We start from the raw sequence: 23480 nt of genomic DNA, 5'->3' as shown, positions 1-23480 counted from the left end.
GCCAAAACTAGCAGCTGTCAAGGCAACGGCGTCTGGGAATCGTACAAAATAAGTACCTGGCGACACTTCTCAGTAGTGATATCTTCCTGCAGCGTTACCACATTAGGGATGGGCTTGATGGGGACCAGATCAACCCCTGAAGATGAGAAGGGAGAATAAAGAAGCAAACAAGACAAGAGAAAACAAAGCTACCGAAGCTGTCATTCCAAGCACCCACCCACCACCCCATTTTCTCAAATCCACTCTATTTTTTTTTAATGCCATATGTTCCGTGATGTTTTAAATGTTATAAAGCAATTAAAGTTTTGTTTTGTTCTTCTATTTGGAGGCCCCTACACACCAGCTAAGTCATCAACTTACAACAACAAATGGAACCAGTAATTCCAACACTAAGCAAGGAGGTTGTTAACTGAATTGTGCCCAATTTTATGACTTTTACCAGTTAAGCAAATCACTTAAATTATTAAGTCAATCCAGTTTAGTGGTTCATGTGGTCCCTAAGCGAGTCTGGCTTCCCTCAATGACTTAATAGAAGCTGCCTGGGAAAATATCAAATGACAGTCACATGAGTTTGGGATGCTGCAGCCCTAATAAATACATGCAGATTGCCAAATGCTGAAATCTGATGACATGGCTATGGGGAATGCTGTGACAAAAGTATACAGTCTCATCATAAGTCTTTCTTTTTGGTGTTGTAACTTTGAACAGTTGCTAAACTAATAATTTTAAGTCCAGGGTTACCTGTAAATTTATTTTTGTTTTCTTCCCAGCAATTTTCTTATCAGTACACAATCTGCTTTATTCAACCAAATGTTTGCTTGTTTGTTTATTTATTTATTTAATTTTATTTGTATGCCGACCCTCTCTGTAGACTCGGGGCGGCTAACAATAACAATAAAACAGCATATGACAAATCTAATATTAAAATAACTAAAAAACCCTTATTAAAAATCAAACATACACACAAACATACCATGCATAAATTGTATAGGCCTTTAGGAACTGGTTCCAGAGGGTCAGGGCCACCACGGAGAAGGCTCTTCCCCCGGGTCCCGCCAAACGACATTGTTGAGCCATTGCTGCTAAAGGAACTGACTTACTGACTTGTCGCCCAAGCCTGATGTCGTGGGCTGAGGGAGAATACCTGGCCCAAACTCACCCAGCTGGTTTTCATGACTAAGGCAGGATTAGAACTCAAGAGTTTTCTGGGTTTTGCGCAAGCAGCTCCATTTGTATGAGCATTAGGCACAGGTGCCCATTACTTGCACAAATGGAGTTGCACATGCAAGCACATGTGCCTATTCTCACAAAGAACCATGCCCTCTCCCTTCCCCCACTGCCAATGCTATCAGGCTACAAAGTCAGAAAGGTTGGGAATCAGTGCTCTGTATGATATACACAAATAATACTGGACACCAGTGACAACAACCTGTGCCCACAAACTCCATGCTATCTCTACTTCTTGGATTACTTCAAAGCTACTTGGCTAAAATTTTGCAGTAATTACCCACACATATAAATTGGCTTTTACATTACTTTACAATTTAATAATTTTAAATTACTGCTGGACTTAGTGGACTAAGTTTAAGTTGACCTTAAACAACCCTCCCATCCCAACTTCTCTGGTGATATCACCCCATTGCACTAAGCTCCCTATGGCCTCAGCAATCAAACTGTTTTACACATGTCTGAATGCTACATCACTATCTTTTTTTTTCTCATATAATCACAATATCCTTCCCCTTACTTTTGCTGCATTGTGCTTTATAGTATGTTGGTAGAGATCAGCTCATAGACACTGGCTTTGGGAGAGGGATCATGTCTTTATCCTGGTGGATAATGGCAAACAATGTAAAACCTGAAGCCATTTGGTTCTTTTATTTTTTGTTTCATATCATTTCTCCATCCAAGTTACTCACCAATAATAAGACTGGACACTGGCATAAATTTTGAGGCCACCTGCAGCCTGTAGATAGAACAGAATCAGATATAACTCTGAGTATCCATCAGTCATCAATGATATTGGAAAAGTGAGAATAAATTTACCATTTTACTTCTAAGTAAAGAAAAAAAATTATCATCTGCAATCTAAAATCTTCTACTGTCATACTGGAACAGATTCTTTAAATGTCAATAGAAGAACATGCAACTACTGTTTGAAGTGAATGAACTATGGTCTATAAAAATCATAGTTCAAATCTTAGTTGAAGTAAATTTATCTATTTATTTATTTGTTTGTTTATTTACTGGATTTGTATAAATTACTTAATGCTACTCCATATTCATTTTTGGAGAAGGGCGGCATACAAATCTAATAAATAATAATACAGTGGTACCTCGGTTCTCGACCACAATTCATTCCAGAAGTGTGGTCGAGAACCGATTTGGTCGAGTACCGAATTAATTTATCCCATAGGAAATAATGGAAATGGATTTAATTGGTTCCCAGCCCCTGTTGACTCGCTGGGAACCAATTAAATCTATTTTCTTTATTTTCTATGGGATAAAAAATCTGAGGAGCTCTATAAGCGCTCCAAGCTGCAGGAAAGGTGGGGGCGGCTGAAATCCCGGCAGCTTCAGGGGGCTCCTTTCCTCAGTGCTTCGTCTTGTTACCTGTAGGCAGCTGCACCAACTTTCTCCTTCCCGGAGGCGGCAACGGCTTCCCTTCGAGTAGCAACAGTGCCGGGAACGTCACGTAATGAAGGGAAGCTGCTGGAGCAGCAGCAACTGCTGAGATGGCTCCGGCGGCTTCCCTTCATCATGTGACGTTCCCGGCGCTGTTGCTACTCGAAGGGAAGCCACCGCCGTTGCCGTCTCCAGGAAGGAGAAAGTTGGTGCAGCTGCCTACAGGTAACAAGATGAAGCATTGAGGAAAGGAGACCCCTGAAGCTGCTGGGATTGCAGCCGCCCCCATCCTTCCTGCAGCTTGGAGCGCTTATAGAGCTCCTCAGCCCCCCGAAGCTGCCAGGATTGCAGCTGCCCCCAGCGGTAACATTTCGGATAATGAACAAAATTTTCTGTGGCTGTTTGGTATCCGAATTTTTGTTCAGATACCAAAGGAAATTTTTGCTGAAAATTTTGTTCAGTATCTGAAATGTACGACAACCAAGGCATTCGAGAACCGAGGTACCACTGTAATAATAATTTTAAAGTTTTGTAAGAATATCTTAAAGTATTTGCAAACCAGAGGCGAGAAATAAATTGTTTGATACTGAAAGATACTCAGAACACAGTGGAGCTTATATGCAAATTAAATTTCTGTTATAAAGAAAAGAAATACTTTTCCCATTAGAACTTATTATGAGGTAGATAAAATGCAAAGGAAGATTTTTTAAACTTCTTCTCTCATACTGAGCATCCAGGATCAGGTAGTGAAAATGAATGCTTTTTTCCCCAGCCCTTAGTTAAATATGAAATGATCACAAATGACAAGTAATGGGCACTTTCAATTTTTAAAAGTCTGAAAAAAGGTACTAAGCCCCTGAATGCCAGACAGCAGGATGAACAGAAAATGTCACCATGGTCGCTCTGTAAACATAGGCTAGATTTATGTTTGGCTTGATCTGGCATAAACATTCTTAAAATGTAAAAATAAATAACCACAGCCCTAATATTTTATTACCTAAAATCCTGAAAATCTTCACAGAATGTTCATTGTATATATCTGAAGGGTTCCCTTTTTAATTTATTGGACTTAATTATATTTATAGCACTGTACTTCCACTGGAATCAGCATCATGATTAATTTTGCCTCACCGATTTTAAGAGCTATAAATAGCCTTATAAATAAGGCTAAATTTGTAACAAACTGTCCCAATGTATATTTATATAAAATATGTTAGCAATTGTAATTACTAAAATAGTTGTCCCCCACCCACCCCAAAAAAAGCTATGGAATTTCTCATTGCTTTTGGAGAATCAACAAAACAAGAACAAACCATTCTTTTCTTACTCAAAATAGTAAAGGAACACAAGCAATTCCTATTCCTGGATACCGTGATCATGCATTTGAGTATGATCTAGCTATTTTGCCATACCGATGGACTGGGAACATACATTTGATTTATCTATTAATTTGCTTTAATCTTGTGGACTCATTTATAAAGCATTTGGAATGCTAAAGAAAGAAAATCTGCAATAATATTGTCTTGCTCTATGCAAAATCTGTTTCTGCAGATGGCCAAATTTTAATAATGTGCTTAACTCTTCACTGGATAAGGAGAATTTATCTATTTATCTATTTATCTATCTATCTATTTATTTATTTATTCATTTATCCAATACACAAATACATAGGAAGAAAAATAGACATGTAGTAATATTTATAAGGGTAAAGTGAACTTAGAGGAGAGGATATATGAAAGAAAGAAAATATATATAAGTGAGAGAAAGGAAAGACAATTGGACAGGGGACGAAAGGCACACCAGTGCACTTATGTACACCCCTTGTATTAATAAGACGACAATTTGAAGTAGTGACAAGTCTACTTGTCTAAGTGTATCTAGTCTATGTGCATCAACAACAGCATAGTCTTATAGAAGACCCAAAAATACTTGAACTGAATACTAACCATCCTCCTGGAGCGGCACACAAATCCAGCAAGGCCCGTGATTTTGGAAGGAACTGGAACTTGCGATTCAATTGGATCAATTTAAAAGAAGAACGGGAGCGAAAGCCTAGAAAACAAAGGTCAACATCAGGCACAGTTCCAGCTATAGCTATGAGACTCAAACTCTACTTCAGCAATTTGAATAGTGAAATATGAGCTTTAAGGAGTCCAATTAGAATTTCAGAATTAATTCACCATGTTAGAAACACAAGCCAATGCTTGCTAGTTAAAAAAAAATCATACCTAGCACCAGTCCCATAATATTGATAGTGATATAGAGTTGAACTCAAACTATGAGTAAAAAAACTCAGATTCTAGTCTAACTCAGTCACATATGTTTACTCTCATTCTTTTTCTCAACCCTCTCTATCTCACAAAGTTGTTGCTGGGGAAGGAATGGGGAAAGGGAGCATTATATATACCTTGAGGCCTTAAATGCAAGGAGGAATAAAAATCAAACAAGTAAGTAAATAGGCAGCACCCACCCACCCCAAATGAATCACAGATGCCATGATTCAGGTCACCATCCCAATGATCCAAAAGAGCACCTAAAGTTGACTAAACAAAGTGCTTACATGAATTTATTTGGTATCACTTTTAGGCAGTAAGTCTCCAAACTCTCAAATTTATCAAATTCTTTATGAACTTTCAGATTGTTCACTGACCCCCAAACATTATATAAAATATTTTAATAAATACTTTAATAAATCCTACAACTGGTAACAATAGTAAAAATAACACACTGCTGTTTTCATTTATGGCTGACCCTGAATAACCCTGGCTTACTGCTAGTCATCAGCACTAGGGACTAGCATGGAGATCAAGAGAGACGCCAAAAGATTGATTCTAACTGGAATGCAGCCACTTAACTCCCCCTTTGACCCTCAGCCATTTACAGTATAATATTCCCATCAACTCTTGGAGGCTGATACTGAACAATGTTGGAAATTTTTGCTCTAAAAGCAAAATCATGCCTGCTCATTGTGGCAAATATTTATAAATGTTACTATTCTGCTTTGGCAACTGCTTGTATATAACAACTTTGAGGAGATTTTTGGTTTAACCTTTTTAGTCAACTTAAAAAAATATTTCATTAATATTATGTTCGGTCACAACTTCCATTCTTCCAGAACTCATGTTGGAATTTGTCACATAACATATTAGGAAGCGATTTGATACAGGAGACGTTTTTATTGTTGCATTCTGACTGCCAACCATGAGTAGGTGACAGAAAGAGAATAAGATTTTTTGACAATAAACACTTTTGTCTAATCATTACTCAAAGCTATTTAGTCAAAACACATTGCCATAGACTCTTTTACATAAAATATCAACACTGGGACACCAAAAGAATTGTTAGGCCGATTATTCCTTCCTCTTAAATATCAATGCTCAATATCTTTTTGCTTCCTGGCGGCCAAAACTCTTCAAAGTTGATGCTAAGAACGATAAACTGAAAAATAACGTAATGCATTAAAAGCCTCATTTTCTCACCGGTCTCTTTGGCCAGATGATAAAACTTGTCTCTTCGGCTCTTTCCGACTTTCCCCTTCTTGCCCATCTCGACTAAGAATCAGCAGCGGCACCGACTCTGACCCAGGGAATCCCACGTGCATAGAACCCGCTGTGACCCTCCTCCCTTCCTCGTAGTTTTTCCTCTTCCTCTTTTTTTGTTACGTGTCAGACTTCCGTCTGAAGCTTTTTTTCATCCATTTATGTGTCAGTTGCCCTTCTTTCTCTCCTGTTCCAAGACAGCCGGGAGAAAATGCGAAATATGCATCATATTTTCCTAATCATATTAACGCCGAGATACAGGAAATCTTTAAAATTTTGCTGCCCATGGTGGCCGCCTGGATGTTTACAAGTTAGACCTCGTTATTTTAAATGTAGCAATAGTAGAATCTACCATTATCCTCAGCTACCATCTGTGATGGATGCATAATCTGCATTCCGAAGTTACTGTAGGTGACAGCTACATATTCGGCACGCTAAATGTGCTAGCATTAATTAGGTTTAAGCCTTACTGAAATTAAGAAAGTCAAATGTTGCCAAGGTGTCTATTTCTAAATTTAATCACGCCTCAATCCAAATGTTCTTTTTGGTATATCTGCTTCAATCACACTTACTTTCCACATTCAGAAATCGTACTTGAAAGCCAAATTCAACCCTATAAATTAAGTTCCAGCGAAATTAAACTGTTTTCAACGCCCAAGAGGCTGTATTTCCGGGACAACTTTTCCACGGGTGAAGCACCGGCGTCTCTGTTTTTTAAGGGCAAGAACAAGGAAAGGAGGTGCCTCATGCTAGTTCTGTATATAGCGCACGCGCACTTCTGGCCAGTGTTAATACAGACGAGAGAAAATGGCGGTGGAGGTGGCGGAGCAGGTAAGCGACTTCTGCAGATTGCTGTGTCCTGTCAGAAGCGGCTGCCGTTTTATACAAGAAGAAAAAAGTGGAAGGGAAACGGGGAGTTGGCAACGGCTATTTTTTGTTCCGCTAGTGGGATGGAGGTCCAAATATGTGATTTGGTAACTAAATGGTGTCTCATTGTATCCGGTCAGAGTAATAGGAAGGGGTGCGGTCTCTGAGGAGGGCATTCTGGGCGTTTGTTGCTGGTGACGTTACATGGAAGGCAGTAACCACAACGTGGGGGGCGAGGGGGAGATGGGAATGTGTCTAATGGACATTTATTCGCGTGAGTCCACTAGGTCCACCTCGAAAGCCATCTCAGGAGTTGAGGATATTCTCAAAGTGGGAATAAGTCTTCGGAAATGGGATTTAGGAGTTTTAGTCTTGAGCTTTGGTTTTTTTGCCATAAATCTCCCCCCCCCCACCTGGGAAAATTATAATTTTGTCCTCGGAGGGGGCGGGGACCCTAGGGAATCCTATAAAAGATTTGCATTTTCACACGTGGTTTGCCTTGTACTGTATTTCCACATTTTTGTGCTAACATACTTGTTATTATAGGTAAATGCTTGTATTTATCAGACAGACAGACAGATAGGTGAATTGATAGATGGGGAGAATGTACATGTTGGGTGGTAAAATACAAAAGTGCCTTGAATGTTCACGTTGTTGCTTATTCAGATTATTACTTATGAGGTCTTTTCTGAGGAAGACTTCTTTAGCTTAAGAACTAAAGAAAATATGAAATGGCAGTTACAAGATGCCAGGAATTATCTGTGCTCTGACTGAAAGGCTATACTTGAAAGGGAGGTTATTTTATGTCTTATTCTGTTCTACTTTTCCTTGACAGATGGATCTGGATGAGGGCAAGGGTGGGACAGGTCTGCGCCAGTATTACCTGTCCAAGATTGAGGAGCTGCAGGTAAGAGTTATTGATATTGTGTTTAAAAGTTATAGTCTGTTTCTTCTGATGGGTAGATTAAGCTTTCAACTGTATCTTAATTATGGCTGATAATGTATAGTCCAGGGGTGTCAAATTGGATTTCTTCAAGAGCTGAATCAGCATTGTAATTCCCTTTGGGGCAGGGGAGAGGGGACGAACATCTCCTTTAGCATTCTGTTGGCAAAATGGGTCACCGATCGTCCACAGTCCCCCGCACCCTGTAGTAATTTGCTGATCAAATTGCAGCACCAAGGGGGTGCTTGCAGTCCCCCCCCCCCCCATTTTCAGGCTGAATTGCCTCCTGTAGCACTTTTGATGGCCAAAATGGGGCACGGGGGACTGCCTGTGCCCCCCCCCATGCCCTGTTTTGGATGCTAGAGGTACCGTGGGCTGAATCCAACTCGCAGGCCTTGAGTTTGATACCCCTGGTGTAGCATAATGTAGCATTTGCATTAATGCTTCAAGAAGAAAACAGATGGAAATTCTGTTTTGGGGCTCATAATTGTGAATAAAGACAGGTATGTATGCAGGAAAAATGGTGCTTGGATATATGTTTACTATGTTTGATGTGAATCTTTAAGGTATAATGAATATGGTCTTGAAATATGCTGGGGAATGAACTCTCCTTATTAGTATGAGAGCTAAAACACTTCGTTATTAGTATTTTATCCAGTTTATATCTGGCTAGAATAGAAATAGTGCAGCTGTCTTTTTGTTAATTGATACCTTGAAGTGGTACAAATGCTTTGCAAAGCTTTTTGCTTCAGATTATGTAATATTTATTGCAGGGAATATATGCTTTTTATTATTGTGACCTCTAAGCAATGGTAATTGATTTTTGCCTGAGTTTTTCATGATGTATTGCCTTTTTCCTTTTCCTTGAAGTTGATAGTCAATGATAAGAGTCAGAATCTCAGGCGACTGCAGGCTCAGAGGAATGAACTTAATGCCAAGGGTAAGTTAGAAATAGTGCTTTGTTGAGAAAGTAGAGAAATTCAACAAAGAAGAAACATAATTGTTCATGTAGTAACAGCAGCTAGGATTAAACTTGCACAAAAATGGAAAACAAAAACAATACCAACCGAAAGAGAAGTTCTTAAGAAACTCTTGGACTTCATTCGGAATATTATAATGTATGGGTGAAATTTTATGAATGGATAGAAAAAGAATTTAGATAGAGATTAAATTATCATGATTAAAAGAAAAAGAAAATGGATGACAGAATTAGATCATGGAAGTAGCATTAGATTAATAACATACAGTGATCCCCCGCTTGTTGCGAGGGTTCCGTTCCAGGACCCCCCGCAACGAGCGGATTTTCGCGAAGTAGCGCTACGGAAGTAAAAACACCATCTGCGCATGTGCAGATGGTGTTTTTACTCCCGCAGCGCTAGCGAGGAGCCGAAGATTGGGGGCGGCACGGCTGTATTAAAACGTCGCCGCCGGCATGGGGGGCTTCCTAGCAGCCCCCCAATCTTCGGCTCCTCGCTAGCGGGCAGGCAGGCGGCGGACAAGCCGTTCGCTGGCGCTCGGTCTCGCCGCTTTCGAGCTGAGTCCTGCAGCGAATTCGCTTCAGAACTCAGCTCGAAAGCGGCGAGACCGAGCGCCAGCGAACGGTTTGTCCGCGCTCGGTCTCGCCGCTTTCGAGCTGAGTCCTGCAGCGAATTCGCTTCAGAACTCAGCTCGAAAGCGGCGAGACCGAGCGCCAGCGAACGGTTTGTCCGCGCTCGGTCTCGCCGCTTTCGAGCTGAGTCCTGCAGCGAATTCGCTGCAGGACTCAGCTCGAAAGCGGCGAGACCGAGCGCCAGCGAACGGTTTGTCCGCGCTCGGTCTCGCCGCTTTCGAGCTGAGTCCTGCAGCGAATTCGCTGCAGGACTCAGCTCGAAAGCGGCGAGAATGAACGGCGTGGGCGGGCGAAGGGCGGGCGGCAGCGAGGAGTTTGCGTGGGCGGTGGGGAAACTCCTTGCTGATGCCCGCTGCTCGCCCTCCCGCCAGCAAGAGGGGGAAGACCCAGGGAAGCCGCCCAGCAGCTGATCTGCCTGGTGCCATCTACGCATGCGTGCCCATAGAAAAAAAAGGGCACGCATGCGCAGATGGTGTTTTGACTTCCGGGTTGAAAAATCGCGAATTACCCTGTTCGCAATGGTCGGGGACGCAATAACCGGGGGATCACTGTATATCTAAAATAAAAAGTTAACAATATAGATATGTTAAACAATAAGATATTGACATCCAAGGAAGCATTGGAAAATGATATCTGTCTGTTAAATGTAATATGTTTTTAAATTAAAACCAGTCAGGGAAAGATTTAGAAGGAGAAAGAGGAATTAGAAAAGAAGGAAAGGAAGGAGGAGAGGGAAGGAGGGAGAGAGGAGGAGAGAGAAGGAGGGAGACGGTAGAGGAGTAGGAGATAGAAAGAGGGGAGTGTGGAAAAAAGAAAGACAGATTATTTATTTATCATACTTATGGGCCGCCCAACTCTTTCCAGACTGGGCGGTGTACAACATGTAAAAAACAGTATAAAAATATTTTAAAACCTGTTAAAAAAACCATTCATATCCTTTATTGGCCAGATGAAGATGGTATTGAAATGATCAACAGCCCAAGGCCTGCCGGCAAAGCCAGGTCTTTGTGGCCCTCTGAGAGGCCAGCGGGCAGGGGCAGTATGAACCTCAGGGCAGCTGGTTCCAGAGTGACGGCGCCGCCACAGAGAAGGCCCTCCCATGCGGCCCTGCCAACCGACCCTGTCTAGCCAACAGGACCGGGAAAGGCCAACCTTGTGGGCCCTTATCAGATGCTGGGAGCTGTGTGGCAAAGATAGTCTATCTCTAAGCCATTTAAGGCTTTATGGGTTATAGCCAACATCTTGAATTGCGCCCGGAGACTAATTGGAAGCCAGTGCAGCTCATGGAGTGCTGATATAATGTGAGTGTATTTCGGTGCACCCACAACAGCTTGTGCAGCTTTATTCTGGATCAATTGTAGTCTCCGAATGCTTTTCAAGGGTGGCCCCATGTAGATCACATTATAATATTTGAGCCATGAGGTGATAAGGGCAAGACTAGGTGTTAAAAATAGGATGTTGAATTCTGATTGATTGGAAAATGTGTGTACTATTGACATATACTTAAGGTATATATATTGATGTATATATGGAAATTGTGGAGAAAAAATAAAATTTCTTATTAAAAATAGTACTTTTTTGGATTGCTTTTATGACCAAGAAATGAAGAGCAGAATAAGACAAACTGTAAATATTTTGGAAATTGAATATATTATTTTAAACTAGAGTAATGTAAGACAACTAAGTAAGTTTTTATATTCTATCCCCGAAATAGCTAAAACCAAACGTACACTGTAGAGTACAATAATTGATCTGTATATAGATTCATACATAATTATACTTTTAATGTTAAATATAAGCAGCACAGTTTTATGAAGCACATGGTTTGTTAAATTACTTTAAAATATATCTTTACAGTCCTCAAATGTTTATACATATGAACTTTATGTATTAACATGTATAAGCTTATTGATATGTGATTTTGTAGGCAAGGATAGATGAAGAGAATATCTTATTTAATTAGCAGGATACTTACTAGGAGTGTTCAAAAATCTGAAATCCATTTTGAACACCAATCTAGCTGTCTTTACATTGTGTTGGTTTAAATTTGACTTTTTTGCCATCCATCCAATCACCCTATGTTGATACATTATTTATTGTTTAAATACTTTCATATTCTAGTACGCCTGCTTCGTGAGGAATTGCAGCTTCTGCAGGAACAGGGTTCCTATGTGGGTGAAGTGGTGAGGGCTATGGACAAAAAAAAAGTGCTAGTCAAGGTATGGTTTTCCTTGCACACATCTATCACTATTTCAGATATTTGTTCTCTCAATTGGAAATAGATTGAAATTCTAATTGAGAATAATATAATTTAGTATTATTTAATCTTTACAGCAAATGTATAGGATTAAAACATTTCTGCTCAAAACTTCACTCAGTCAAGATTGTTAAGATAAAATTGTTGTGGGGGGGAGCAGAAAAGAAAAGAATTGCATGTATACCACAGGTAATCCTTGTCTTGTAACGAATCATTTAGCAACCATTTGAAGTTACAAATTGATGGGAAAGTTGATAGCAATGTTGTATTTGTGATGTTGGAATAAAATTAACAGTGACTACTATATTTTTCGCTGTATTAGACGCACCTAGATTTTAGAGGAGGAAAACAAGGAAAAAAGTATTCTGAACCAAATGGTATACAGTAATATTATATTGTTTAATAAAATACCAGTGTAGCAGAATACTTCTTACAGCCATGTACACTTTTTACAAACTTCAAACTTGACAGGTTCAAGACTTGTGGACTTCAACTCCCAGAATTCCTCCACAAGTCATGCTAGCTCAGAAATAGGAGTTAAAGTCCACAAGCCTTAAACTTGCCAGGTTTGGAGACCCTTGCACTCCTAACCTCTAACTTAGGGGTCTTCAAACTTGACAGCTTTAAAACTTGTGGACTTCAATTCCCAGAATTCCTCCAACAGTTGTGCTAGCTCAGAAATGGGAATTGAAGCCCACAAGCCTTAAACGTGCCAGGTTTGAAGACCCTTACACTCCTAACCCCTAACTCAAACAAACAAACAAGGACAATCCATTTGTTAGTTGTTATTATTATTATTATTTATTAGATTTGTATGTCACCCCTCTCCACAGACTCCGGGCGGCTCACAACAGTGATAAACAATATATAATAACAAATCTAATATTAAAAGTCTAAAATAACAATTTAACATTAAAAGCCTAAAAACCCCATTATTTAAAAAGCATACACACAAACATACCATACATAAAACAACATAGGCAAGGGCAGATGTCTCAGTTCCCCCATGCCTGACGGCAGAGGTGGGTTTTAAGAAGTTTACAAAAGGCAAGGAGGGTGGGGGCAATCCTAATCTCTGGGGGGAGCTGGTTCCAGAGGGTCGTGGCCGCCACAGAGAAGGCTCTTCCCCTGGGTCCCGCCAACCGACACTGTTTAGTCAACAGGACCCGGAGAAGGCCAACTCTGGGACCTAACCGCCCGCTGGGATTTGTGCGGCAGAAGGCGGTCTCGCAGATATTCTGGTCTGGTGCCATGAAGGGCTTTATAGGTCATAATCAACACTTTGAATTGTGACCGGAAATTGATTGGCAACCAATGCAGACTGCAGAGTGTTTGGGTAATATGGGCATACCTGGGGAAGCCCATGATTGTTCTCGCAGCTGCATTCTGCACGATCTGAAGTTTCCAAACACTCTTCAAAGGTAAGCCCCATGTAGAGAGCATTATAGTAGTCGAACCTCGAGGTAATGAGGGCATGAGTGACTGAGCAGTGACTCCCGGTCCAAGTAGGGCCGCAACTGGTGCACCAGGCGAACCTGGGCAAACGCCCCCCCTCGCCACAGCTGAAAGATGTTTCTCTAATGTGAGCTGTGGATTGAGGAGGACGCCTAAGTTGCGAACCCTCTCTGAGGGGGTCAATAATTCCCCCCCCCCCCGGGTGATTTTTCTTCTCCCTGTGGGTGCTGAGTGGGAAACTGGGTTGCTATGGTCACTAAGGGAAAGGGCGGTCTCCCAGGACCAGACAGACATTTCCCCTCAGCTGAGGAGCCCTCCCGGCAGGCCGAAAAGCTCCTCGGCCAATGTCCAGCACCCTGCCTATCCCCGCGACTCCGCCCCGCACCAGCAGGAAAGCAGAGGCAGCGACTTTTAGCCTTGGCTGCCTTTCCATGGGGGAGTGGAGGCGGCAGTGCTTCAGAGTCCGGACGAGCCCGTCTCCCAGGACCTGCCAACGGCCACAGGGTTACTGGTGGCTCCGGCTAAGGAAGCGTGGGCAACGGCCAGCCCGAGCGGCTTTCTAGTATGGCTATACAGCCGTCAGGGACAAAGCTGCAGCCGATCCTTTGCTGCTGGTGCAGGGCGGAGCCACGGGGGCGGGGTCCCGGGCATTGGCCAAGGAGCTTTTCGGCCTGCCAGGAGGGCTCCTTGGCTGAGGGGAAAAGTCTGGCAGGTCCTGGTGGACTGCCCTTTCCCTTAGCGACCCTAGCAACCCAGTTTCCTGCTCAGCCCCCGCGGGGAGGAGAAGCCGCTCGGATCCTCTGATGGGACCTCAAATGAGAAAGCGCGGAGGAACGAGAAAGCGCGGAGTGGAGCCACTCACCCCAACTGCTTTTCGGTCTGCTCAGAGGGCTCCTTGGCCAACGCCCAGCACCCCACCCATCCTAGGGGTCGAGCCACCAGCCTTGGCAACATTCAGTGTATAAGACGCACTCAATTTTAAAGCGCTTTTTTGAAGTAAAGGTGCGTCTTATACACCGAAAATACAATTATCTAAATTTTTTTAGGTTATCCTAGCAGCTGTGATGTTTAAATCAAAGATTACCTACTGTTAAAAATTAAGCCTCTTAATGTAGTTTGCCACAGTATTTCAGGACAAGATCACCAAATATATTATTGTTTTATTTATTAGATCATGCTCTTATTTCATAAGTAACTCAAGTCAGCAGATAATACATAAAATGGTTTAATTGTGAATGTTGAATGAATCCAGTTTTGAAATGCGTTGCAAAATAAGCTATCCTAAAATAATGGAGAATTTTCTTTCTAGCTGTTTTGTTTGCTTTTGCAAAAGAAGCTATGAGCCAGCTGTTGTTGTACAATAGCAGTATTGCTTATTGATCTTAACTTATTGGCTGCTATAATACAATACAATAAATGTTTTTTTCCAGTAGGGTTAATTAGCAATGTTGTATTTCAGGTTCATCCAGAAGGCAAGTTTGTGGTTGATGTGGACAAAAACATAGACATCAATGATGTGAGTAAGCTCTTTCTGGTTTCCCAGGGATAAGGAAGGCCATGAAGTTTTTCCTAGATCCAGATTTGTGATTCCCTTCAGTAGTTCATCAGAAACTCAACTTGATTCCACTACTTACAACTTACTTTCCTTTTTACTATCCAGGTGACACCAAATTGCCGTGTTGCTCTGAGGAATGATAGCTACACACTGCATAAGATACTACCAAACAAAGTGGATCCACTGGTTTCATTGATGATGGTGGAGAAAGTTCCAGATTCCACCTATGAGATGATTGGTGGTCTTGACAAGCAAATCAAAGAGATTAAGGAAGTGATTGAGCTTCCAGTTAAACATCCAGAACTTTTTGAAGCTTTGGGCATTGCTCAACCAAAGGCAAGTGAAAAGTGTTTCAAGGGGGCACACAAACCTTGAGAAATTGAAAGGATATTAGACTTCAGTAAGAAGGAAATATCAGAGGTTAAGAGGAGCTATAGCATATGTTTTGTTTCAACTTCAGCCCTTGGTTTACAAAAATCTCAGTACTGAGACCTAGGAAATGTGCTTGAGGTATTAACATTATTGTGGTTCTGTATATATAATGGGCTAGGTGGGTTGAGGATCTCCACATACAATGTTCTCTGAAAAGCAATAAGTAGGCACTGTGATAATTCATAATTCAGTGGATGTTGAGGCAGGCTTATTGAAAGTAGTTTCTTTGGGTATTTTTTCTCTTGATATATAGGTTAGAATATGCTGATAAGATATAGACATTTAGAAAATGCCTTTTGACCTTTTGTTCCTGGTATTCCTTTTGTTTTATGGAGGAATAGAGAGAGCTGAAAAGGGTCAAGAGACATTTACAATACCACGTAGGAAGTTAAAGGAATCAAATCAAATTAAGAGCCACTATTGAGGCCTATACTGTAGGGTTAAAAAGTGGACAAATGTCAGTATTTTTCCACTCAGTCCATAGAGTGCTCCCTTATTTAAGATTTTAGGAATCCTCCTGAAAGAAAGCTTTAAAAGTTTGCCTTGAGACTATACTTAAGAATTTTCAGAGCATCAGATATCTGGATTTATTCTCAGTTGGAGACAAAGCATGGTGCATGTGCTTTGGAGATTCCTGGGGAATGAATTTACCCAGTTATCTGGGAAAACATTGATCCTCTTGGACCCAAAGAAGTGAAATCCAGATATCTGATGCTTTGAAAATTCTTAAGTATAGTCTCAGAACTGTAAGTGTGAATTAGATCCATGTCCCTCCTGGTTGTTAAGTCTACCTGGGAGATGACTTGGGTGAGTCCTAGTGATGTTTTATTCATCCTTGAGGGAGGGGATATTGCTGGTGCCACATAAAATTGTGCTGGTACACCTTCTCAAGCCATCACTTGATCCCACCTTTCTGAATATTTTTGCCTCCCAACTTTTCTTTTTAAGAAAAGTGATTGAGAAGGTGATCATGCTGCAGCTTTAGAAGATCCTGAATGATACAGATTGGATAAACACCTTTTTAGAAATGTTTCAAGCTCAGAAAAAGGACAGAAAGGACATTAATCATACTTTTGGATGATCTCTAGCAGGACCCGGATAGTGGTAGTGAATTAATATGAACACTTCACTTCTCAGAAGTCTTTGATATCACCACTCATGTTTTTCATTTAGGTCAGCTTTGGAGGGGGGAAGGGGGGCACAGTTATATACTGCTTCACACTCTCCCTCCAAAGCTAATTCCTGTCAGGGTTGACAGGTCCAGTCTGCTGTTCTTGCTTAGCGGGATACTCAAGGCTTGGTGGCCTCTACCTTTAAAAACATTTTAAACTCTGTTTAACATGGACCTGCTAGATCAGATTATCCTTCATCATGGGCTGAGTTATCAATTCCCAGATTCAGATGAGGTGATACCTTTAATTCACCTAGGGCATATCTCTGTCCTGGGTGAATTAAGTGATGTTTGGGATGCCCTTTTGTGCTGCCTATCGTGGTCTGGATATGGAACAATAGGCTTCCATTGAACCCTGGTAAGGTGAACTGGCTGTGAGTAGGAGGCTCCTCTGTATCTAGGGAGATTACCATGTTTGGTCTTACAGAGGGTGGTCCTGTCCCAGACAGACTTGGTGTGTATTCTGGTGTCCTGGATCCATAACTCATACATAACTCATACATAACTCAAATAGGTGGCAGTTGTTATTAGGAGGGACTTTTGATTGGCAGCCTAGGAATACTGCCTTCTTTGCTGTCATATGAACATCAAGGCCTAACTCTGACAACTGGCATGGGGTTCTGAGAGCAACATACAATCCTGGTGGCTTGAGGACTGTCCTCCTTTTTAACTTGTTAACTTTTATTTTTATCTAAGTGTCTTGTATGTCTATGTGGCTTTTATTTGTAAACCCTCCTGAAATGGGTAGTGTATGAATTTTATAAATAATGCAATTGATTATAGGCCCTTGGAAAATGAATTGCTAATTGCTAAATGATACAGCAGCTGATTCTTAATGAAGCACATCACTACTTCTCCAAAACGATGTGTTAAACTCAGTCATCTTTCCATGCCTAAGTGCGCTTGTGTATGTCTTGTTTCATTGAATAAGAATGGAAATTGCCTACAAGGTGGGGTGCCAGCATACTGCATAAAGTCCCTGCTCTCTTTCTTTGAATTTGGAACTCTTATATATTCCCCACTAATCTTAAATTCTCTCATACAGGGCGTGCTATTGTATGGACCCCCCGGTACTGGAAAAACTTTGCTTGCCCGGGCTGTGGCTCATCACACTGACTGTACCTTCATCCGTGTCTCTGGCTCTGAGCTTGTGCAGAAATTCATTGGAGAAGGTAACTTTTGGGGAAGGATTATGTGATTTGGAAATTTAATTTATCCAATTTATGCATTGCCCAACTTCTATCATTAAACAGTGTAGTTAAGTGAACTACACTTAATTTTATGACCTTTTTGCTGCAGTTAAGTGATTCCAGTTTACTTCATTGACTGTTGGAAGGTTGCAAATGGTAATCATGTTACCATAGGATCATGCGAGTGTAAATAAATGATGGCTGCCAAATGTCCAAGCATAGGAGATATTGAAATGGTTGTGAGAGCACATACTGGTCATGAGTCATTTTTTTTCAGAAACTTTAAACAACTGTAAGTCAAGAACTATTTATAATTGGCACCTTGTATAGCATCTAGCACCAGACTGCTAACCAGTGTAACTAGTAGATTAGATTAGATTTATTGGATTTATATGCTGCCCCTCTCCGTAGACTCGGGGCGGCTCACAACAATGGTAAAAAACAATACATAGTAACAAATCTAATATTTAGCAATCTAAATTACAGTTTTAGGTTAAAAAATCCAAAAGAAACCCCAATATATAAAAAACAAGCACACAGTCGAATCATACACAGAAACTACATGGGCAAGGGGGAGATGTTTCAATTCCCCCATGCCTGACGGCAGAGGTGGGTTTTAAGGAATTTCCAAAAGGCAAGGAGGGTGGGGGCAATCCTAATCTCTGGGGGGAGCTGGTTCCAGAGGGTTGGAGCCACCACAGAGAAGGCTCTTCCCCTGGGTCCTGCCAGACGACATTGTTTAGTCGACGGGACCCGGAGAAGGCCCACTCTGTGTAGAGCAGAGTTGTCAAAGGGATATATCGAGGCATTCCCATTACTATCCATGCTGCTGAATTGTAGACTAATTGAAGCTTCTGGATCATGTTATGGATAGCCCTGTGCATTCCAGTAATTTCCAGGTGATGCACTTCAGCAGTACATACTATAGTATAGTAATCATGTGCAAACCGGAGTTTTAAAAGATGCCTTGGAAAGGAATTCAGGGATAGAAAATAGAATTAAAATTAGAACTGCAGCAAAATATTTTAAATAATCCCCATGTTTGTGGAAGGATTAGTGGAATTGTTCTTCTAACCAGGAGCCTACTGTGGTCATTTCAAGGGCTAAAGGAGTTAATATGCTTGATCTATTATGATAGGTGCACGAATGGTACGTGAGCTGTTTGTCATGGCACGGGAGCATGCTCCTTCCATCATCTTCATGGATGAGATAGACTCCATTGGTTCTTCTCGCTTGGAAGGTGGATCAGGTGGAGACAGTGAAGTTCAGCGTACAATGTTGGAATTGCTCAACCAACTTGATGGTTTTGAAGCTACTAAGAATATCAAGGTATGTTGAGAGAGGTGTGATGTCATAAGCTTCTGTTCATCGATTCTGCTAAAGTATAATTTTTAAAATCTTGAATATATGCCAAAGTTATTGGGACTTCAGACCTTTGGAAGATTTTACAAATTATGACAATCCAAAATGAAATACATATCTTAGATATTAGTATAAAGTTATGCCACCAGTAAAAATAAAGGAGGAAGGGGATGGATAAAAAGAATTTGGATATAGAGGAGGTTAGTTATATAGCTCAAGACACACTTTTTAGGTTTGGGAGTGAAAGAGGATGAATGTTCAGTTCAGTAATTATCTTTTTTTACAGGTAATTATGGCAACCAATCGCATAGACATCTTGGATTCAGCCCTGCTTCGTCCTGGCCGCATTGATAGAAAAATTGAATTCCCACCTCCAAATGAAGAGGTAAGAGTGGGGCAGCTTTTCATTTGCTTCTTGTCTTTCTCCAATAAAGAGATGCTGGAGACAGAATGCTCATCAGTTATACTGTATTGTAATTTCTATACTGTTTTCATTCTTCTTTTTGATTCCAATAGGCTCGTCTAGACATCCTGAAGATTCATTCTCGTAAGATGAATCTGACAAGAGGAATCAATCTGCGGAAGATTGCAGAACTAATGCCAGGAGCTTCAGGAGCTGAAGTCAAGGTAATGGGGAAATTCTGATTTAAAGGGATGCCAGATCAGTTGCTATACCTTTTAAAGTAAATGATTTTTTTTCTTTTAAAAAGTCATGAATTATTAGCAATATGTGGGGATATAGTTTTTTAAATTTTTGAATAGGAGGGATATTGGCAAATATTTTTATGATATTTTCATGCTATTCAAATGTTATTTTGGCACTGCTGTGCAAAACTCTTTTTCAGCCCTGAAAGGGCCATTTATTTGTATGATTCTTTTTTGTGACTGGTGAAAATGAATGTTGGTGTTTAAAGCATATACTGTAATTGCTAAATGTTTCAAAATAACTATTTCCAAAAATTATTGCTTGAATTAAAATTAGCATTTTAAACATACATATGATTAAAAACCTCTGCACTCTTAGCATTAGGAACAATTGAATTGTTTTTAAATGAGAAAAATGATTATGTTCACTTGATATTTGAATGGAACAGGGCATACTATATTGTATACATTTGTTTTGCAGGGTGTATGTACAGAGGCTGGAATGTATGCATTGAGAGAAAGGAGAGTACACGTAACTCAAGAAGACTTTGAAATGGCTGTAGCAAAGGTATTGTTGATGACTGTTATAAGAGAAAGGAAATATCCAATATTTCCTGGCTCCCCTAACAGGTTTTTCTTATATATTAAATTGTAATGCTTTTAATTTTGATTCATAATATCCACTGGGCATGCTAACACTGTGATACAAATATCCTTGGACTCATGATGACAGTTAGAATTGGAATGTCTAACAATAAATGATAAGGTCATAAAAGACTGTTGTACCACTTAATGATGGCAATGTTTGCAGTCCTGATTGCCATTGTTAACTGAATTCTATAGTCATTAGGCGAGACAACCTTGGGAAACCAGCAAGAAGTTGTAGGTGCTAGACTGGCAGGCACATAAAAGAGAGGGAGAGAGTGTAGATCAAGGACAATGTGCACAAGCAAAATGGGTCAGGTGCAGGAGGGGATGTGAGAAGCACAGGTCACTCTGCAAATGACCAGCACAAGCAAAGAAGGGCTGCGGGCTATGCACGGGTAAGAGAAACTTAGCACAGCAAGACAAATTTAAACAGCCAACCTAGTTGTAGAAGCAAGCCTTTAAGAAGCTGCAATTTATACTTTGTTTCTAATGCTGCTTCTCCCTTGACAGGTTATGCAAAAAGATAGCGAGAAGAACATGTCTATCAAGAAGCTCTGGAAGTAATAAAAAGTTGCTGCAGTTTCATCAAGTTATTTCCTATTATGTCATTTACTTGTTTTTCATGTAATAAACATTATAAATGATCGTAAATGGAAGAGGGGGAAAGGCTTGGGGTTGTTTTTTTCTGCAATGAAATTAGTTTATAAAACCTCCTAAAAGCCTGGTTAAGTCTGCAATACCATGTACTTGAAACAGCATTTTCACATGTTTTTGTACTTCTACTCTAATTTGAAGCTTGGAAAGATACATGTTAGATATGTGTGCAACTTGATCCAGAATATTCTGTATCACTTTGCTACTTCATTTTACTTCAGGGCAACCTGGAAGTAACTCTTCCAAAGTGTACAAAACAAGAAGAATCTGTTCCTGGATTGAAAGGTTTTGTGCATCTCTATTATCTTTGTGCCTATCAAATGGTGATAAAATATATTCACATTGGTATAAGTTTAAGGTAGAGTGGTGAAAAACTGTTTAGGGAGAATGTCTTGAGGGGAAAATAAAATTGCTGATATTAAAATAACTCATTTACATTTTATTAAAGATCGGCTGACTTGTTTACTTTGATGAAATTGCATCTATTAATAGATGCAATGTTAAGTCAATTCTTCCCTTTGCTTTATGAAGTGAAAATTATACCATAACAAAAATGTAACTAAATTATTACTACTGTGATTTTTTGGGGGGAAGTGGTCTTGCAATTAAACTTGTAATATTAAGATAAGCGAACCTGCTTTCTGATCCTGTTCCCCCTTCCTTTCAATAAAGTAAGCATAGCAACTATTTATTGGGCTGTTTTTGTTAAAAATTACAAACTTGTGTGTGTAGTAAATTTGGACATGCAATTAGTGGGACATTAAGAACTAAGTTTAGTTGACTCATAGCAAAATTTAAGCTTTCAGGGAAGAGGATTCTTAGGGAGAAGGGAAAATTTCAATTCCCCCATGGCTGACGACAGAGGTGGGTTTTTAGGAGGGTGGGGGCAACTGATATCTGGGGGGAGCTGGTTCCAGAGGGTCGGGGCCGCCACATAGAAGGCTCTTCTCCTGGGTCCCGCCAAACGACATTGTTTAGTCGACGGGACCCGGAGAAGGCCAACTCTGTGGGACCTAACCGGTCACTGGGATTCGTGTGGCAGAAGGCGGTCCCGGAGATATTCTGGTCCGATGCCATGAAGGGCTTTATAGGTCATAACCAACATCCCACCCTGAATGATGGTTCCACCAAAGATGGAGATGGAGAATGATGGTTCCACCAAAGATGGAGAAGGGCCATTGGTCTTACCTGATATGCCTCATCTCATCCAGTGAAGCCATCATTCAGGCCCGGCCCTGTAAAAGTTCGGCCTACTCACACTCCTCGTTAAGGTCCATCACTATTGTCATTAATAGTTTTATTAGATTTTGTTTTCAGGTTTTCACAACCGGCTGTTTTTTGCTATATGAGATCTGTCCCATTTATGGTGGCTTTTCAGGAAGGGAGGATTTCATCATTTTCTTTAAAAAGTGGTGTGCGTGTATATGTGTGTGAGAGAGAGTTTTTTTGTTATTGGTAATACGTCAAGTCTGCTTCTTTGGTCTCATCGAAACTGGGTCCCAGGTGGGTGGATCTAGCAAAAACTAACAGACTCGGTTCTCACTCTGAATGGATGAGGACAACCCATCCTGAATGATGGCTCCATCGGATGAGAAGAGATGTATCAGGTAAGATCAACACCCCATCTCACCAGGCTAAAGAATGACTCAGCCTTCTAATTTAATTTGATTTGATTTAATTTAGTTTAATTTATTTGATTTATATGCTGTCCAACCCTTACAACAATAAAATAATGCAATAATACAGTGGAAATCAAATATAAAACAGTAAAAAAAATAGGAAAACCCCGATTAGCTAATTTATAAAACCCCTAAACTAACTATACAATCACATACTATGATATGTAGTAACTATACAGTCATACACTGTAATAAACATACAGTATAGTATGATTTGCTGTGTGAATGGTAATGAATGTTTTTAAATCTTATTAGTGTTTTTTAAAGTTCTTTAATTATATTAATTGGATTTTTTAGATATGTATATGATATATTGTTTTTGATTTGTTGTGAGCCGCCCAGAGTCCTCGGAGAGGGGAGGTATACAAATCAAATCAATCACAATACACACAGACATACCAAGCAAATCATTTCTATCCTTCTGTTCTGAGGTGGGTAAAATGAGGACCCAGATTGTTGGGGCTGACATGCTGACTCCAAACCGCTTAGGGAGGACTGTAAAGCGGTATATAAATCTAAGTGCTATTGCTACTCAATATAATTGGAATTAATTCCTTTTAAACCTGCATATGAAAAATAATTGTGTAGTCTGTATCAGTGCAACCCAACCATCAGGCCATGGCCCACTCCTGGGTATGAACCATTTGAAATAGGGCCATGGAACTGATGGATGGATGTGCACATCTACATCCCCACATGCAACAGGCAAGCATGTGTTCTATTTGCAAGAAAGCAAATGTAATGCCTATTTGTGCTTGCTAACCACTTGTGTGGAACCATCCCATCCCCCCTATTGGTCCACCATGCTGGAAAGGTTGGGGAACTCTAGCCCAGTAGGGCACAGTGCTG

General features: G+C 40.5%; 2 protein-coding genes across 5 annotated transcripts in view; one reads left to right on the top strand and one right to left on the bottom strand.

The window, feature by feature from the left end:
* Positions 1–6856, bottom strand: part of FTSJ3 (FtsJ RNA 2'-O-methyltransferase 3) — a 40788-nt gene extending 33932 nt beyond the window's left edge. Inside the window, exons 1-5 of the mRNA XM_070766969.1 lie at positions 6737–6856; positions 6105–6351; positions 4572–4677; positions 1920–1966; positions 57–136 (exon numbers count right to left, since the gene is read on the bottom strand). Coding sequence (XP_070623070.1) covers positions 57–136; positions 1920–1966; positions 4572–4677; positions 6105–6171 — 300 coding nt within the window. The 5' untranslated portion in view covers positions 6172–6351; positions 6737–6856. The remainder of the gene's footprint in view (positions 1–56; positions 137–1919; positions 1967–4571; positions 4678–6104; positions 6352–6736) is intronic.
* Positions 6345–21639, top strand: PSMC5 (proteasome 26S subunit, ATPase 5). Of its 4 annotated transcripts, none has more exons than XM_070766972.1 (12): positions 6345–6995; positions 7867–7938; positions 8845–8914; positions 11705–11802; positions 14755–14811; positions 14956–15186; positions 17499–17625; positions 18782–18972; positions 19292–19390; positions 19522–19632; positions 20132–20218; positions 20809–21639. In XM_070766972.1, the coding sequence occupies exons 1-12, from the start codon at positions 6972–6974 to the stop codon at positions 20860–20862; spliced, it is 1221 nt and encodes a 406-aa protein (XP_070623073.1). In that variant the 5' UTR covers positions 6345–6971; the 3' UTR covers positions 20863–21639. The 4 variants fall into 4 exon arrangements, with proteins under 4 accessions (XP_070623073.1, XP_070623074.1, XP_070623075.1 ...); XM_070766973.1 differs by having other exon boundaries at positions 6986–7138; XM_070766974.1 differs by lacking the exon at positions 6345–6995 and adding an exon at positions 7211–7305.
* Positions 21640–23480: the final 1841 nt, after the last annotated feature.

The sequence above is a fragment of the Erythrolamprus reginae genome, chromosome Z (assembly GCF_031021105.1).
Source record: "Erythrolamprus reginae isolate rEryReg1 chromosome Z, rEryReg1.hap1, whole genome shotgun sequence".
Classification (NCBI taxonomy): domain Eukaryota; kingdom Metazoa; phylum Chordata; class Lepidosauria; order Squamata; family Dipsadidae; genus Erythrolamprus; species Erythrolamprus reginae.
The sequence above is the reverse complement of the archived record's forward strand: the minus strand, read 5'-3'. Positions and strand labels throughout refer to the sequence as shown.